Source organism: Dasypus novemcinctus, chromosome 11, assembly GCF_030445035.2.
Source record: "Dasypus novemcinctus isolate mDasNov1 chromosome 11, mDasNov1.1.hap2, whole genome shotgun sequence".
Classification (NCBI taxonomy): domain Eukaryota; kingdom Metazoa; phylum Chordata; class Mammalia; order Cingulata; family Dasypodidae; genus Dasypus; species Dasypus novemcinctus.
In genome coordinates this window covers 45,845,975-45,864,507 of record NC_080683.1, presented here as the reverse complement: position 1 = coordinate 45,864,507, position 18,533 = coordinate 45,845,975, and the positions used below count along the sequence as shown (strand labels likewise).

The following is an 18,533-nucleotide window of genomic DNA, read 5'->3' as shown; positions in this document are numbered from 1 at the left end:
TTTTAAAACAAAAACCTCTTCATCTACTTATTTCTTAATCATACTATGTTTGTATGCTTCTCATAGAGAATGGGCAAAACTTATTTAGAACAAACTAAACAACATAAAAATGGGTAAGGAACTTTGTAAATATTTACCCCATGTTGGTGTCTAGCCAAATCCAAGTCTCTGGAAAATGTTTTCTGACATGTGGATTGCTAACCGAAGAAAAGTCATGAAAATCTACCATGTATCCTTCATTTTCCTCTACAAATCTCTCAGCAATCTCTGCACTGTCATCTAAAAATAAACATTATAAATGTTAGGGGAAAAAAATCACTGGAGAGAGTGAATTATAAACTTAGTCATAGCCCTTCTCAACTGACTAGGACTTAAGAGTTTCTCTTAGCTAACCTAATTTTCTGGATGAGACATCTGGAACTCAGAGAAATCAAGTGGCTTACCCAAGGCCATGCAACTGATTACAGTAGAGCCAGAGGAGATAAAAAGGTTCCTATTACTACAGCCTAAATCTGAAAAACTATTTACAGTTCAGTGTTTTAAAAAAAGAACTTAGTTAAAAATTAAAATCACACTTTCAAAGCAATCTACTACAATCCTGAATCTCTTGTCTTTTTAGCTCCGTAATGCTAATTATCACTGGTTATATGCTACAATCTCCCAGTTCATTAGCTTTTGTCATACAAAAAAAAAAAAAAACAGCTATGTTGCCATATAAATGTCTGTTCATTCATCTCTATTTTTTCATCATTTCTATAACCCTAAAATTATTTCAAAGTTAAATATAAAAAAAGAACCTCTGTAGTAGGTGCCAAGGATACAAAGATGAATAAGACAGGATCATTCATAGTCTAAGGAAGAGACACATATATAGAAAACCATAATGAACATGATAAGGGTTATAACAGACATATGTAAAATGTACATTGCAGAGAATAACTGATTTTACATAGAATCTGATGATGACTAAGAGTTTGGCTAGGAAAAAACAAGTGAAATAGATATTCCATTTTGCAAGTTACTCACATCTCCAGATAAAGACTATCCCATACAAGAGAAAAAAAGAAAAAAAATATATATGTATATATAAGTAAAGAGGCATATCCAGGACATGACAATGAGTACTAGGTAAGAGTCAAATTAAATGGAAGAGAAAAAATGGTTGGGTGAAGATTTTAAAATGTCAAAAATCCTATGCTGGGAAGCAGATGTGGCTCAAGTGATTGAGCTCCACCTACTACATGAGAGGTCCTCAATTCGGTCTCTGGTGCTTCCTAAGAAAGACAAGGAAGACAATGAACTGACATGTGGACTGGTGTGGCAAGCTGATGCAACAAGATGACATAAAAAAAGAGACACAAGGAGGAAAAAACATTGAGAAACACAACAAAGAAGGGAACAGAGGTGGCTCAAGCTATTAGGTGCCTCCCTCCCACGTGGGAGGGCCTAGGTTCAGGTTCTGGTGCCTTCTAAAGGGAAGACAAACAGACAGTGAGCACAAACAATGAAGAGGTAGGAAGAAATAAATAAATAAATCTTAAAAAAAAAAAAAAAAAAGAATCCTATGCTGAAGGATTTGGACTTATAACACTTTAAGGAATGGTACACCATTGAAGGTTTTAACATAAATTATATATACGACCTGGCTTGTGTTTCATGAAAATAAATCTGGCATCAGCCTGAACAGTAGTTTAGAGCCAGGGGGAAATGAAGTCAGGGAAACCACTTGGAAGGCTATTGCAATGACCATGTTTACATTGATAAGGGTCTGAAGCTGGGCAGAGGGGAAGAGGGAATGATCTCAAGAGACAGTTCTGCTCTGCCTCTTGGTGTGATGCTTCTGTGAGAGTCTATGGCACTCTGTACTTCCCCCACCACAGTCATTAGCACTTTTCTAACTGTGCACTGGTCTGCGCCCCCAGACCAAGTTCAAATCCCTACCGCCTAGTACATATAGGCATGCAATTAATATCATCACTATCTGGTGAATAATGAACAAACTGTATCTGAGGAATAGTATAGTAGATCATTGCAGGTTTACTAAGTGCCAAACATGTGCTAAGAATTTTATGTGCTTTTGTGTTAAACCTTATAACAACCATATAAGATAGATACTGTTATTAGCTAGATACAACAGGCAAAAACTTGAGACTTAGAGAGGTTAATTAACTTGCTCAAGGTCATAAAGGCAGAATTCAAAGCAAGGAGTGTGCAATTCTTATCCACCATGCCATTTCATCTCTGAGAGAAAGAAAAGGAGGAATGCAGGATGTGTTCAGGTTTTTGATTTGGACATTTGCGTAGCAAAGATGATGGTTTCATTAACAGAGATGATATAGAGAAAGAGCAAGGTTGTGAAGGGAAGGAAGTTCATGAACTGCAATGTTAGGAGTGGAGTAGTGTTCAAATGATAATATGGCCTTGGATAACTGTTGTTCTCCATAATAGTGACCACAGGAGAGTGTGCTTTAGAAGGTTCAACCCCATGGACATTCAAATGCCCATGGATAACGCCAGGTGTAAAACTTGGCATCTTTTATACAAGGCATCATGTAAAGAAAGGGAGAGGGAAAGGGAAATAGGTAGCCAGAATATTGACAGTAGGCATCAGAAAAGATTTGGTAAACAAAGATAAATAAAGACATGTAAAGGCTGAGACTGACAGATGAATGAAAAAATTAAATGCTTGGAAAATTGTCTAAGATAGAGGATTATCTGAAGAAAGCTTAAGGAACTACATGTTTTTAATATAGAGAGATAATAATGATTTCATAAAATCTTCAAGGCTATAAAATTATCTTTTAGAATATTTACTGTTACCACTGCAAACTCCAAAATATAAAGAATCAAGTATTATATCAGTAAGTGGAGTCCCATATAATGAGCAGGAAGGTGTTGGACTCCCATCCTGGGGAGTCCTTCTATGTTCTAAAATAGAGGGCGGGAGTCTCTCAAGAGCATAGGCAGTGCCTAATAGGGGAGAACAGGCCAGTAGGTCAAGCCCACAGTGTTGTTCCAAGTAATTTTGAATCTTGTTTGTCAAGGAGTGAAGCCTTGTGGTTGCCATGCGTCCAAGGAGGAATCGAATAGATGGAACATGGGGTATTTTGGGGGTGTTAGAGTTGTACTACATGATCTTGCAATGATGGACACAGGCCATGTTAAATTTCATGAAACTTTATAAAAGTGTATGGTGCGAAATATAAATCATAATGTAAATCATTGACCATTAGTAGCAATGTTTCAATATTTGTATGTCAACTGTAACAAAAGTATCATCTACATGTAAAATATTATTATTAGGGAAAAGGGGAAAAGGAGAGGATATTGGGTATATGGGAATCTCCTATACTGTGTATGTCATTTTTCTGTAACCTAAAGCATCTTTGAAGACAAAATGAAGACGCTGGGGTAATAAATGGAAGAAAATGATACCGTACATACAAGAAAACAGAACTTACAGTGAAGAAAGATACAATGTCAAAAAATTTTACTTAATTTTATATTTTTAATCATTTTTATTATTCTAAACTTTTTTCATTTTTTGTATTTTATTTGTTATTTTTAAAACTGTCATTATTTCATTTTCTTATTCATTGTATTTGGCTATTTTATTGACTTCATTTTTGAAGTAGTTTTGGATCACAGAAGGGAGCAGAGGATCACTGGTGCAGGGTGTCAGTGATGGGAGATGCATGGGAGGAGGTTTACCTGGGTCATACTTAAAAGGCATATATATGTGTTCCTGTGATCATGGGGCATGGTCACAGTGGGTGGAAAACCACACAATAACCAAAAGAATATCAAATTCCCATCATGGGGAGCTCTGTCACTTCCTCTAATGGGACAGCAAGAATCCCCAGAGTACACAAGCAGTGACTAGAGAAGGAGGATGGACCTTTGACAGGCCCTTGATATTGATGACTATACTTATGGACCTTTACTTTTGACACTGAAACTTAGCCTAGTCTTATAGCATGCCTAAGATTTACCTCCTGAGAGCCTCCTTGTTGCTCAAATGCGGCCTCTAAGCCGAACTTAGCATATAAATGCATTACCTTCCCCCCAGCATGGGCCTGACACCCTGGATGAGCCTCCCTGGCACTGAGGAATTACTACCAAGCGCCAGCTAGCAAAGTAACTGGAAACAGACCTTGACAAAAAGGGGGAAAGAGTAAAGACAAATGAGATTAAATGGCTAAAGACTTTAAGCTGTGTCAGGAGAGCATTCCAGAGGTTATGCTTATACATGTTCCAGCAGGATCTCACTAACTGCCAAAGTTATTATTGCCCCAAATAGTGGGGCTCTTGAGGGCTCTGGAGACACCCAGACACTAGAGGCAGGGCAGACAGCTCATGAATTTGGTGCCCTGCCAATGGGCACTACTTGGGAATTTATGTCCCCCAATGTGACAGAGTTGGACTCTTTTCTACACATGGCTCTTCTGTCCCTTCTTTCAAACATATAGTAATTAATAGAGTTGATAGGTGTATGTCCAAAAGATTTAAATCTTTGGGCTGTCCATGTGCTAGCTGGGTATTCTACTATAGACTTATCATGATTCTAGCAATGGAAGAACTTTTATCACTAATGCGGAGGCAGTGAACTGAGGGGAAGGAGAGGGGGAAAAAAGGCGTAATATGGTGACATTTTCAGAGCTTGGGTATTGTCTTGAATGAAATTGCAATGATAGATATAGGACATTGTATATCTTGTCATAACATACAAAATCATGCAGGAGAGAGTGTAAACTATAATCCATACTTAGTGGCAGTGTCCCAAAAAGTATTCATCAATTGTAACAAATGTAGCACATTAATGAAGGATGTTGTTAATGTGGGAAAATGTGGGAGGGGTAGGAAGTGGCACATATGGGAATCCCCTATACTTTTTATGTAACATTTATGTAATCTAAGTATCTTTAAAAATATATATATATTTTTTTTTTTTAAATTCCTAAAGAGGAGCAGATGTGGCTCAAGCAATCAGGCACCCTCCTCTCGCATGGGATGTCACAGGCTTGGTTCCCAGTACCTGCTAAAGAAGACGAACAGATAACAAGCAGAAACAATGAGCAGACAGACAAGGGAGCTATCTCAGGCAGCAGGAGGATGGGAGGGGAAACCTATTTAAAAAATGCTAAAGACATCTCTTGTGGTCAGTAAATAACCAAATTGAGTAAATTCCCCATAATTCCAAAGACTGGGGGGGGGGAAAGAAAAGGAAGGATCTTAAATCTCAGTAAAAAGAAACAGTAAAATTCAGGCTGAACTGACTGATGACAAGGCAGAGACTAAGGGAAACCACTACTCTACTTCTCTGTACAGCTTAATAAAGGAGGCAGTAATCATCACCTCCTGTCACTCCTTGTCACCAGAAGAAGGAAGCTGATGTTTAAGTAGAAAACCCAAATGAGAGAAGCTAAAATAAAATTGTTAAGATCTCATGAAAACAGCAAGTCAGAAAGTTCCATCAAGAACAACACAGTATGAAGAATAAGAGCTGGGTCAGAGTAAGATCAGGCATCAAGAAGTCAGAAGCCAAGAAATTAGACTGGACATTAAAACTGGGGAAAGAGTAAAGGATGGAGGCCAAAAATTCAGACACCCAAAACTGTATATCTTCAGAAGCTAAACTGGTGGGATGGGGAAGGAAAGTAAGAAACTTCCAATACATGGAAGATTTCCAAAATGGAAACAAGTCCCAGCTTCAGGACACAGGCTCAGGTGTCCCACAGTGACATGAACAAGCCCATAGCCAGAAAGCCTGGAGCTTATTAGCATGGAGTATCTGAAAACACTTGTCAGAAACAGGGAATTCCAGGAAAGAAGCTGTGACAGTTATGGAAAAGTTTCAAGATAGTATTAGTATAATTATACATAAAAAGAAAGAATGACTTCAGTTTCCCCTTTTCATCTACACATTTCTTATTTAGAATATCTTATGACTTCTTCCTAAAATCACATTTCTTGCTATTACAGGGTAGCCAAATTCTATTCAGCAATGCAGGGAACCTAAAAAGTACAGATGTGACCCTGCCCAGGAAGAACTTAAATCTCTCCGGACTGGCAAGATTTGTATGTGTGCATAGAAATACCAATATATACACACACACATGTCAGCATACTTTATATCATCTGGACTATTTTCTAGGTGAACATCAAGAAGCTAGAGAATACAAATATTTTAAATATATATTGTTCCTTTTATCTAATTCCAAATTTTATCTAATTCCAGTTTATAATACAAATTGGAAGCACTGGGGTTTCCAACATGCTCAAAAATACAACTACCTGAAAGAATTATAGAGCAAAAAGATTTACACCAGAGACAAGTTGAACATTCTAATGTCATAGCCCAGTGAAGCAGTTTAATATAGTTATGAATTCCAAAAATAGATAATGGATTATGTTTGTAAACTGGTCTGTACCTGGGCATGATTAAATTATGATTAAGGCTTTGACTGGGCCATGTTAGTAGGGTGTTGAGTATCCACCCCTTGGTGGGTGGGGTCTCACAGATATAAGGCATGACAAAGAACAGAGTTGGAGGACTTTTGATGTTAGTAGTTTTGATTTGGAGTTGGATGCTGGAGTATTAAGCTGAAGCCCTGGGAAGAAAGCACACACAGAGGAAAGAGAAGCAAGCCCCAGGAAGAGAGGACCTGAGACAGAAGAAGAACACAGAGGAATAGAGACGGATCCTTAGACACAGCAGAAACCCTGGGGAGAGAGACAGAGCCATTCACCTGATAGTCGACAGCTGACCATGTGGAAAGAGGCAAAGCCTAGAAAGCATCATAGTCTATAACTGACCTTGTGGAGAAAACAGAGGAGCTGAGCCCAGACAGAAGAAAGACCTGGGAAGACAGGAACCTAGGAAGCCTAAACCCTTGCAGACATTGGCAGCCATCTTGCTCCAACACATGGAAATAGACTTTGGTGTGGGAAGTAACTTATGCATTATGGGCTGATATCTGTAAGCTCCTACCCCAAATAAATACCCTTTATAAGAGCCAACAGGCTTCTGGTATTTTGCATCAGCACCCCTTTGGCTGACTAATACACCTAGTGTACTACCAAGTACATTAAACACAAACATTTTAGGAAAAGAGGACTGAAAATGAAAATCAAAATATCCTTCTTCAACCAGAAAATACCCATTAAGTAATGCTAACGATCTGAAATGAATGACTTAAATATGTTTACAAGCACATTGCCAGGGTTTACTTACAAACACCATCAATATAACCCTTCACAAGGTTTGCATCCGTCAATACCCAGAGGCCACATTCCTAGAAAGAATAATTTAAATTTTATTTTAAAATAAGTTCAAATGCTCTCCAAACTGTCACAGCAGTCTGCCACACTCCTGACTCACTCTTGCTCATTTTTGACAGCTTGGGTACATACATACACACATACTCAATCTCTCTCCCACACACACACACACTCACATGCATAGTCAGTTCAGAGTAAAGGAAAGTATCATAAAGGAAAGAAATTATTTGTTTAATAACAATTCCATTAATTTATCTAGGTGAATTTTTCTATTTCTTTCAAAACTGAAAGACTGATTCTCTTTCTATTTCAGATTACACTAATATAGCATACTACACTTCAGTGACACATTTAGTAAATGTTAACACTTCATAATGATTATTCCAAAAATGTTTGCAATATAAAAGATAATAGCATCTTTTCAAACTACATAGTAAATTAAACATACCTGAAACACTGCAAAAGAATTCACGAACATGCCTAAATAATATCCGGTGTTATAAAGCTCCAACTCATGGACCACCTAAAAATAAGGTAAAATATTCAGAATGAATGGATTTGTACAATCTGCTACTGCTAGCCACACTTTCATATGTAACTTAGCTAAGATACAGCCCACATGCTTACCAAATTTGAAAATGACACAAATTGAGGAATAATGAATATATGAACACCCTTGTTCATAATTTAATCAGTCAAAATTACATTTTATTTAAGTTTATTATTACTCCATACAGCAATCCAGAGTTCCAAAGAAGTGTGGGCTTGTGTTTTGCCCAGGAGGAATGTAAATGTCTCTGGATTGATGAAACTAACATATAGAGGGCAGCTTTAAAAATGAGCCATACTTTTAGCACAGGTTTCATTTGAATCTGCTAAATATTAGTTACCTAAATTAAACAAAAACATGAACAGGCAAGTCACAAAAGAGGAAATGCAAATTCTTAATAGAAGAAATATTCAACCTCACTGATAATCAAAGCAATGCAAATTACATCAATTAGATACAGTTTTCTCAACAACGAGATATCTGCAAGTATCACATTAGCAATGCTATTTCTTTTTTAAAAAGTATTCATTGCTAACAAAAGTAAGTAAAATGGGTATTTTTATACACTGCTCTAAAAGTATAACTTTGTACCAACTTTCTAGAAAATAATTTTATATTAAAAATACAGACACTTAAAATGATCATAACCTTTAAACTCAGTAATTGAATTCCTAAGCTAAAAAAACATGGGTAGGTAAAGGAAAAGAGGAAACAATCAAAATGTCAGAATTCAGGAGACTAGTTTTACAGCGCATCAATATTGTAGATTATGCAAACCCATGTTTGCTCACCTGTATAATGAGTATAATATGTATAGCTGCTTCATAGAAATGTCAAGATTAAAAGAGATAAAACATATAAAGTGCTTATCAATAGACGTTTCTCCAAGGAAGATATACAAATGACCAATAAGCACAGGAAAAGATGCTCAACATCATTAGCCATCAGAAAAATGCAAATCAAAATCACAGCCACTAAGATAGCTATAATCAAAAAGATGGATAATAAAGTGTGGGCAAAGATGTGGAGAAATTTAACCATCATATATTGCTGAAGGGAATATGAAATGGTATAGCCCACTTTGGAAAACAGTTTAGCAATTCCTCAAAAGGTAAAATATAGTTACCATGTGACCCAACAATTCCATTCCTAGATATATACTCAGGACAACTGAAAACATATGTCCACACAAAAAACTTGCACACAAACATAACAGCTTCATTAATAATAGTAAAAGGGAGAAACAACTAAAATGCCCATCAGCTGATAATGGAATGGAATATTATCCAGCCATAAAAAAAGGAATAAAAATATTGACATGTGCTAAAACATGGATGAATCTTTAAAACATTATGGTAAATAAGTCACAAAGGACCACTGACTGTATGATTCATTTATGTGAAATGTCTGGAATAGGTAAATCCATAGAGAAAGAAAGTAGATTAGTGATGTCCAGGGGTTGGGTATTAGGGTAGTTAAGGTGGAGAAAACTAACAGGTGAAGAGGTTTTTGGGGAGGGTAATGAAAATTGACTATAGTGACAGATATACAAGTTTGTGACTATGTTAAAGTCATTTAATTGTATACTTTAAATGGGTGAAATGCATGCTATGTGAATTGTTTCTCAATAAGGTTGTTTTAAAAAAAAAATTCTTAGCACAGTACCTGTGACCTAGTAAATGCTCTATCCTTGTTAGATTAATGTTATACTTTAAATGATGTTTACAAAATTGTTATATTAATAATAGAGGAAATGCCTATAATGGGTTGAATAAAAAGGATGGATAGATAGATAGACAGATAGATAGATAGATAGATAGATAGATAGATAGATAGATAGATAGATAGATAGAAAGATAGATAGATAGATAGATAGATAGATAGATAGACAGATAGATAGATAGATAGATAGATAGATAGATAGATAGATAGATAGATAGATAGATAGATAGATAGATAGATTCCTTCAGCATATAAAGGAAGAAAGTATGGAAAACCATTATGTTTTTCTGTATTAGTGTTTGATAATCACCAAAAAAAAAAAAAAAGTTTTAATAAAGAATTCAAATAGAAATAGTGCCTGAAAAGAATCTTTGAGAAAAGCAGAGATTAGTATTAAAAGGTTCCTTGGAGATAAAAAGTATCCAAATACTTGAAGCCACATCTTTCTAACTATGATCCAGCAGCAGAAACATTTTTTATGGGATGCTAGACCTGCAAGTGTAATACAATGTCTGCTAACACTGACAGAAAATGTGCCCAGAACAATCCAGAATAAATATGTTCTAGATAAAACTGCACAGACTAGAGTACTTCAACAGTTTTAATATTTTTAAAATATTTACTAAACTGGAACATATCCAGAAAAATGGAAGTCAAGATGGAGAAGTTAAAGGACTGAGGATGCGCAATACAGAGGAGAGAGAGAAGAGTTGTCGGGTAACAGAGTAATCAGATGCAAACCACACAGTTCCAGAGGACAGTAGTAGGATACAGGTTTCCAAAAAGCATAGGGAAGGACAATGACACATTTAAAGAGACCCATCAACTGAATCAAATACATCATTAAATAGGAGACTTTGTATCTCAAAATATTCAAGCGCCCGACTAGAAACCCCAAAACCAAGAAGGTTCACTGTACACCTAGCTTACCAAAGATCCTGGTACACATAGAACCTCAGTAAATACGTCAATGGTTAGAAAGAAATCAGTACTGGATCATTATGTTAACAGAAAAGATTCTTCTTCGGGTGCAGAACTGGACAATCTAATAGTGAGGATCCTTCCAACTCTTTACCGTATGCCTCAAAGACTGTATAAAATTGTGCATGGTTATCAACTTTACTTTTTGAGAGAAATATTTCTAACATTCATATTCATATTATCATATAGAATAAAAGGCAAAGAAGCAATGTTGATGCATACAAAAACAATTTTTATAAGTCTATAGGAAGATAAAATATTGTGATGAAAAAAGAGAAAGTGAATAGTATTCATTAAAATATCTGGTTATTTCTAAGTAATTTTTTTCTGAAAGGTATTTTAAAACACTGAGGTATTTTAGCCTTTTTTGGTAATTATTTTGATATGTCTCCCTTATTGACATTCATATTAGCCAGATAAGTTAAGACAAAGCCAAAATTTAATATCATGTCTGTCCCTAAACATGATTCTTCAACCCTGTTTATTTGAACCTATAATTAGCACTATATCCTTTAAGTATATGTCCGAGAGACATAAATCTTCAGTCTATTTACATGCTGGTTGAGCCCTGAATTTGAGCAGAGTTGTGGCCAACACCTACTCTCCAGTTCCTTGGACTCACCCAGGATAACTAACAAAAGGATGATGATGAACAACCCCATTCCAAAAAATAAAGAATATCAACAACTGCAAGCAAAACAATTCCTTCCATCTGCCCCATAAGATCTAAGTCCCCCCTCAATCTGAAGCAGAATGGGCATCACCATCCCCAAATCCTCAAGAATGAGGAATGAACAAACCTAAGGGGGAATGCAACCATGAACTAAAGTAGACTTATTATTGTATAGTAATGGAAGAAATTGTAATAATAATATAAAGAGAATGGTTACCAGAGGTTCTGAGAGGAAAGGGAGAGAATAGCTGGAACATAGGGCATTTTTAGGGCATTGGAATTGTTCTGCATGATATTGCAACAATGGATACAGGCCATTATACATTTTGTCAAAACTTATAAAACTGTACAGTTCAAAGTGTAACCAAAATGTTAATTTTGATTATTAGCAAATGTTTCAATATTTGCTCAATTGTAACAAATATACCACACCAATAAAAGATGTGGTTAATAGAAGAAAATGTGGGAGGGGAGTAGTGGGATATATGGGAATCCCCTACACTTTCTATATAACTTTTCTGTAATCAGAAACTTCTTTTAAAATAAAGTTTATTATTTGAAAAAAATACCATATAAGATTCTAAGTTGAAAACACATTCTACCATAAAATTAAGCATCCACAACCACTGTTACTGCTATACTAACAACCAACTACTGTTACATCTATGGTAAAGAAACATGATACTAGAACAGGCACCAATTTCATAAGGTTCTCAATAAGTTGGGAAATACAGTAAACTTAACTATAGATAACAGAACCAGAGCAAGACATAATGGGGAAAAAAGATTAAAATTTCATGGCTCAAACTCTGCCACAAAACACAAATACATGCAAGACCTGCTACTGCTCTCATTCAGGCACAAATGGATGGAAAATTTCAGGAAGAAGCATCTATCTCATAAAGAAATCCTCCTTTTCTCACTGAGTCAATAAAAAGGCACTACCAATGCTGCAGCACAGGCTAATGAGGGGAATGCTGGTGTCTGAAAATTATTCCTGGAAGACCAAGCACATTTAAATTATTCCAAGGAGTGTAAGAGTCTCTTGGCAGCACATATAAATTTAATAAGGAAGAAAGTTCCTGACTCCCTCCAGAACCAACTTTGGAGAAACAATAAAAGCAAGCAGGAAATTTGGATGAGTGGGATGAGAAAACCCTGGGAGAGTAAAGACTATCTTGAAGTGATGTGTTAAGAGAAAACAGGTGGCTCCAACCTGGGGCAAAAGGCAGTACAGACAGCTTTGAGATTGTTGGAGGAAAGGTTTTTTAATTCTGTTCTTGCTTCTTTTGAGGAGGTAGCCTTGGGACAATCATTCTTTGCAATGCCACTGCCAAAATCAGCAGCCACAGCAGCCTAGACTGTCTGTGCAGGTGTCTCAAGGATAATTCCAGGTCAACACACATGCCCTCCTGATGTGAGAAAGTGAGGAAAACATATGTGAACAGATCAGTCATTCACTCCTCCCCCTCTGGTCCTCCAACCTCCCAGGGCTGGTGGATCATAACCTCAGGAGACTTCTTCCTGATTCTGCTTCCCTTAAGGGTTTAGAAGTGAAACTCTGAACAGAGGCAGCAAACAGGGAGGATCAAGTGTAGTTCTCTGGTCCCTGAGGCTTAATATCTCCCTTTTCTTTAAACTCACAGATCTAACACAGGTTAGAGTCTGGTGTTCAGCCTTCCTCAATAGATATTATCAAAGTAGCTGCCAAATCAAACAGATACCAAAAATATATAACTACTGTAAAAGAAAGGAATCATAAGTTTAGAAGTTACAAATTAGACAACATAGGCTATGTGAAACAGAATTATTGATCTTAAGAATTTAAAATAAGCATAGTAAATATACACAAGGAGTTAAGGGAAAATATGAGCCATGAAAAACAGTAAAAAATATAATAAGAACCAAATGACAATTTATTTTTTTAAGGGGGTACCAGGGACTGAACCCAGGACTTCATACACGGGAGGCAGGCTCAACCACTGAGCCACATCAGCTCCCCAACTATCTATTTTTAATAGATATTAAAAAATATAATAGTTGCTATAAGAATATAAGGGACAAAAACAGGATAGAATCGGCTGACAAATGATCAGTCAGTTGGAAGAGCCAACTGAGGAACTCACCAGAGAAATACAGAAAAGACAAAGAGATAGATAACATACAATGAAAAAGTAAGAGAAAAAGAGAATGGAAGTAGAAATGCCAACCACTGAATATGAGGAGCCACAGAAGAAGAAACTATATGAAAAATCTTCAGTAAACATTATACTTAATGTTACCATTTAGATGCAGTCTTTATGATTGAGAATAAAATAAGCGCCCATCATCACTGCTACTGTTTAATATAATTCTGGAGGTCCTGACCATTGCAATAAAGAAAGGAAAAAATTTAAGGTGTAGGGAATGAAATGGAAGAGAAGAGATGACCATTATTTATAGGTGATGTGAATATAAACCTAAGAAAGCAACAAAATTAATAAACTATTAGACATAATAAGAGAATTTTACAGTTGCTTACTATAAAGTCCATACAGAACAATTAATACTTATCTACACATGCAATAACTAGAAAATATAAGTGCAAAAAGACAATTCTGCTTTCCTTAAGGGTTTAGAAGTAAAACTCTGAACAGAGGCAGCAAACAGGGAAGATCAAGTATAGTTCTCTAATTCCTGAGGCTCAATACCTCCCTTTTCTTTAAAGTCACAGATCTAACACAGATTAGGGTGACGTCGTTACTATGGTGACGTAAAACATTCCCAGGGAAAGTCTCCCCTCAGAATCAACAAATAAAAGGGCCAATCACATTTGCTTGATTCTCTGGAGAATGATAGAGACTGCAGAAGGACTCCACAAATACAAAATGGAAGAAAAAGAAAAAAAACACCAAATCAGGCAGGAGATTTACCTTCCAGACCCAACAGTCCAGACTCCTCCCCCTCACTCAGTGCCACTCAGCTTGGGTATGGTACAGATGTAGCAGTGCCTGGGTCTCTCCTGCTGACTATCGAATCACTCATTTCAGTGAGTGAGAACCCCACATATTTTCAGATTCAGGGACGAAGTCCACATAGCCCCAAGGAAGAATATAAGTGGCTGAGGGTGCTACATACAAAAGGGCACCCAGGGGAGATTAAAAAAGACACAGAGAGAGACTGCGGCAGAACTGTTGGCAAAAGGTGCACACACTCAATCCAGTCTCTGTTCACTGGACAACCTAAATGCAAAACAGACTTTCCTGGATTGACCCACCTTTCCGAATTGATCCCATCTGGGTACCCATGGTGGGATACCCTAATGGGGAAGAAAGAGAGGCAGAAAAGTTTAACAGAAAAAAGACAGAGGGGACAGTTAAATGCTGAAAGACAGGACCGGTCCTAGAACTGAAAAATGTAAGGAAAAGGAACACTCAGTGAGGGAGAGAATTAAACCATAGGGGCTGGGAAGAAAATTCTGTACAAAAACAAACAGAAAAGATCAAGATTTCCAGAGAAGGAAATAGGAAAGGAAGTTTTCTCCTGGAAGTAAAACAGTTGCGTAGAAAGTACAACCTTAAGAATTGTACTTCATATCAAGGGCAAGAAACAGATGAAAAAGAGTTGAGAAAATCTGAACAATAAAACACAGGCTACTCTAAGGGTCCAAATAAGTTGGACCAAGCATTAAAAAGAGTCTTAATGCAAAGCCAATCAACAACAAAACCCTAGACAAGTGGGAATGTAAAATGGTACAGTCACTGTACAAAACAGTTTGGCAGGTTCTCAAAAAGTCCAACATTGGATTGCCATAAGCTCCAGCAATTTCACTTTTATGTATATACCCAGAAGAACTGAAAAAACGGTCTCAGATACTTTTACGCCAGCATTCATAGCAGTATTGTGCACAACAGCCAAAAAGGTAAAAGGTACTCAGACATCCTCAACAGATAACTGGATAAACAAAATGTGATGCGTACATACAAAATATTATTCAGCCATAAAAAAATACGAAGTTCTCACACGTTACATGAATGAAACTTGAAAACATCATGCTGAGTGAAATAAGCCAAATACAAAAGGACAAATATTGTGAAGTATCTAGAATAAGCAAATTCACAGCAACAGACAGTGGAGGTGACAAGGAGCAGGGAAAGGGGAGAATAGGGAGCTACTGATTAACGGGTACAGAGTTTCTGTTTGGTGCGATGAAAAAAGTTTGGAAATAGATGGTGGTGATGATAGCACAACATTGTGAATGTAATTAATACCACTAAATTGTACACTTAAAAATAGTTAAAATGGAGAATTTTGCACTTTATACATATATACATGACCACACTAAAAAAATTATTTTAAGACAATTTTCATAGTAAAAGGATATAAAAGATCTAACCAAGAACATAGGAGACCTCTATGAAAAAAAAGGTAAAGCTCTAATAAAGGTTCTAGAAGGCAGTCTGAATAAATGGAAAGATATTCCACATTCTTGGATGGGACATTTAACATAATGGCAATCATGCCAACTTTCTCCAAACAAATCTGTAAAAGTAATGCAATCCTAATTTAAAAATCAGGTCAATTTTTAAGAACTAAATAAAATTATTATAAAATTTATATGGAGGAATATGAGTTTGCATATTAGGTCAACCGTAAAAATAAAGAGTTGGGAGATGTGGCTAAAACAGTTGAGCATCTACTTCCCACATGAGAAACCAGATTCAGTTCCTGGTGCCTCCTAAATAAATAAATAAACAAACAAACAAATAAAACAAGCAAAACAAATGAGAAGACCAACTCAGAAAAACTGATGTGGCTCAGTGGCTGAGCACCAGCTTCCCATGTAAGAGGTACTGGGTTAAATCCCTGGCCCCAAGTACTTCAAAAATAAATAAATGAATGAATGAATGAATGAATGAATGACAAGAGGAAAAATAAACATAAAAAGATATAATTGGAACATCATAGTATTGATGCAAAAACAGAAAACCAAACCCATGGGATCTAATTGGGGCTCAAGAATATGTATCTAGGGCGACGGACTTGGCCCAGTGGTTAGGGCGTCTGTCTACCACATGGGAGATACGTGGTTCAAACCCCGGGCCTCCTTGACCCGTGTGGAGCTGGCCCATGTGCAGTGCTGATGCACGCGAGGAGTGCCGTGCCACGCAGGGATGTCCCTGTGTAGGGGAGCCCCACACGCAAGGAGTGTGCCCCATAAGGAGAGCCACCCAGCGTGAAAGAAAGTGCAGCCTGCCCAGGAATGGTGCCGCACACACGGAGAGCTGACACAACAAGATGACGTAACAAAAAGAAACACAGATTCCCATGCCGCTGACAACAGAAGCAGACGAAGAAGACGCAGCAAATAGTCACAGAGAACAGACAACCGGGGTGGGGGGGAGAGAGGAAATAAATAAATAAATAAATCTTTTTTTTAAAAAAGAGATGTATCTACAGTTCTAGCTATATATGTAAATATCTATATGTATATATAAGATAAATTCATTATATGCCAAAAAGTCACCACAAATAAAAGGAAAAGGATAGATTATTTTGTATAGTAATTCCCAAAATATGGTCCACAGACCTTTGGGGCCCCCAGAATCCTTTCACAGGATCCACAAGGTTAAAACTTTTTTCATAATAATGAGAGGTCATCATTTGTTTTTGTGTTCGTGCTGACTATTTGCACTGATGGTGCAAAATCAGTGATGGGTAAAACTGCTGGTATTTTAACACAAACCAAGGCAATGGCACCAAATGTAGATGACACTGTATTCTTTACCACCATGCACTCATAATTATTAAAATGTCAGTTTCACTTAAGAATGTTCTTCATGGACCAGTAAAAATTATTAATGTTATTATATCTTGACCCACAAGTCAAGATATACTATATGTCTTTAGTATTCTATGTGATAATACAGAAGGGACAGCAAAAGCATTTCTGTTGTGTAACAAAGTACAACAGTATTGCAGAAAAAAGCAGTTGTGTGATTGAGAGCTCAACCAGACTCTTTTTTTCATGCATTACCACTTGTACTTAAAAGAATGATTAACATACAAACCACGGTTAATTAGTATTTGGCAGGCATTTACTCTTTTAAATGAGTTAAATAAGACTGTTACTTAAAGGAAAACAAATGGCAGCATTTGTTTCCAATGATAAAATTCAAACTTTCAAGAAAAAAATAGAATTTTGGAAAACTTGTACCTACCATGAGTTTATGTCAAACTGGGAGCTTGACAGTATCCTAACACAGATTTTTATGGCAGATCAGTAGCAATACTAACAAATGCAATTTTTTTTATATTATATAAAAAGTATCAACACTGGCCTACCTCAATGAGTATTTTCCAAGCCAATGCACGGTATTATAAAATCATGATGTGTGAAAGATTCATTTGAAATGTGAGCTAGCCCAACGGATTTTAATGGCACAGTATGAAAAGCTCAGATGGTTTCAGATTCCGTACCATAATTAACCTCTAAGAAACTACCACTTGTAGTTTTGGTGTAAATACAAAGATTAATATGTACATTTATCTGAAAAGGCTATCAAAATACTCCTTCCTTCTCCAACTACATATCTGTGTGAGGCTGGAACTTATTGATAGCCCAGATTTCATCAATCTTAACCAAAAAAAAATAGAACACAGGGTACAGACTTTTTTAATCTAACACTGGTTTGTGGGGGGAAAAAAATACACCAAATAAAAGCTATGGACTATAGATAGCAGCAATATTATGACAATGTTCTTTCATCATTTGTTAACAAATGTATCACAACAATGTAAGGTGTTGATGGTACAGTGATATATGGGAAGCCTGTATGGTATGCATGATTGTTTTAACTCACAACTTTTCAAATAAAAAAAAAGAAAGAAAGAAAGAAAAATCTAAAAATGGACTCTACATAAATTTCTAACAAATCTCAAATACTCATACTTAAAAGCTTTTGATGCTCTATGGATATATATTCAGGAAGATTTCACTCACAAATATACAAGTCTTCTATATGCAAAGCACTGAGCAGAAAGGAAAGACATTACGCATGTCCTCCCCTGAAGCTTACAATCTAACAAAACTGATGTGAAAGCATGTTATAACTATCAAAATTTTCCACATGCTGCCTTGACATCCATCTAACTGTGACTAGGAGACCTGCCTAGACAATTACTGTGGCCTAGTTAAAAGCAGCTTTCCAGCCCTGGGGCATAAAGTACCCCAGAGCCCAAACCCACATCTGAGGCCACCACACACACACGTACACACACCTCACCTAAACCCACAGTTGGTCCCAAATGATAAGCTAACCGTACCCAAGCCCTTGGACCCACAGT

General features: G+C 36.6%; 1 protein-coding gene across 1 annotated transcript in view; it reads right to left on the bottom strand.

Annotated features, from left to right (window-relative positions):
• CD109 (CD109 molecule) overlaps positions 1-18,533 on the bottom strand; it is a 161,786-nt gene that overhangs the window by 53,659 nt on the left and 89,594 nt on the right. The window contains exons 16-18 of the mRNA XM_004475970.5: positions 7,730-7,804; positions 7,235-7,295; positions 138-279 (exon numbers count right to left, since the gene is read on the bottom strand). Coding sequence (XP_004476027.2) covers positions 138-279; positions 7,235-7,295; positions 7,730-7,804 — 278 coding nt within the window. The remainder of the gene's footprint in view (positions 1-137; positions 280-7,234; positions 7,296-7,729; positions 7,805-18,533) is intronic.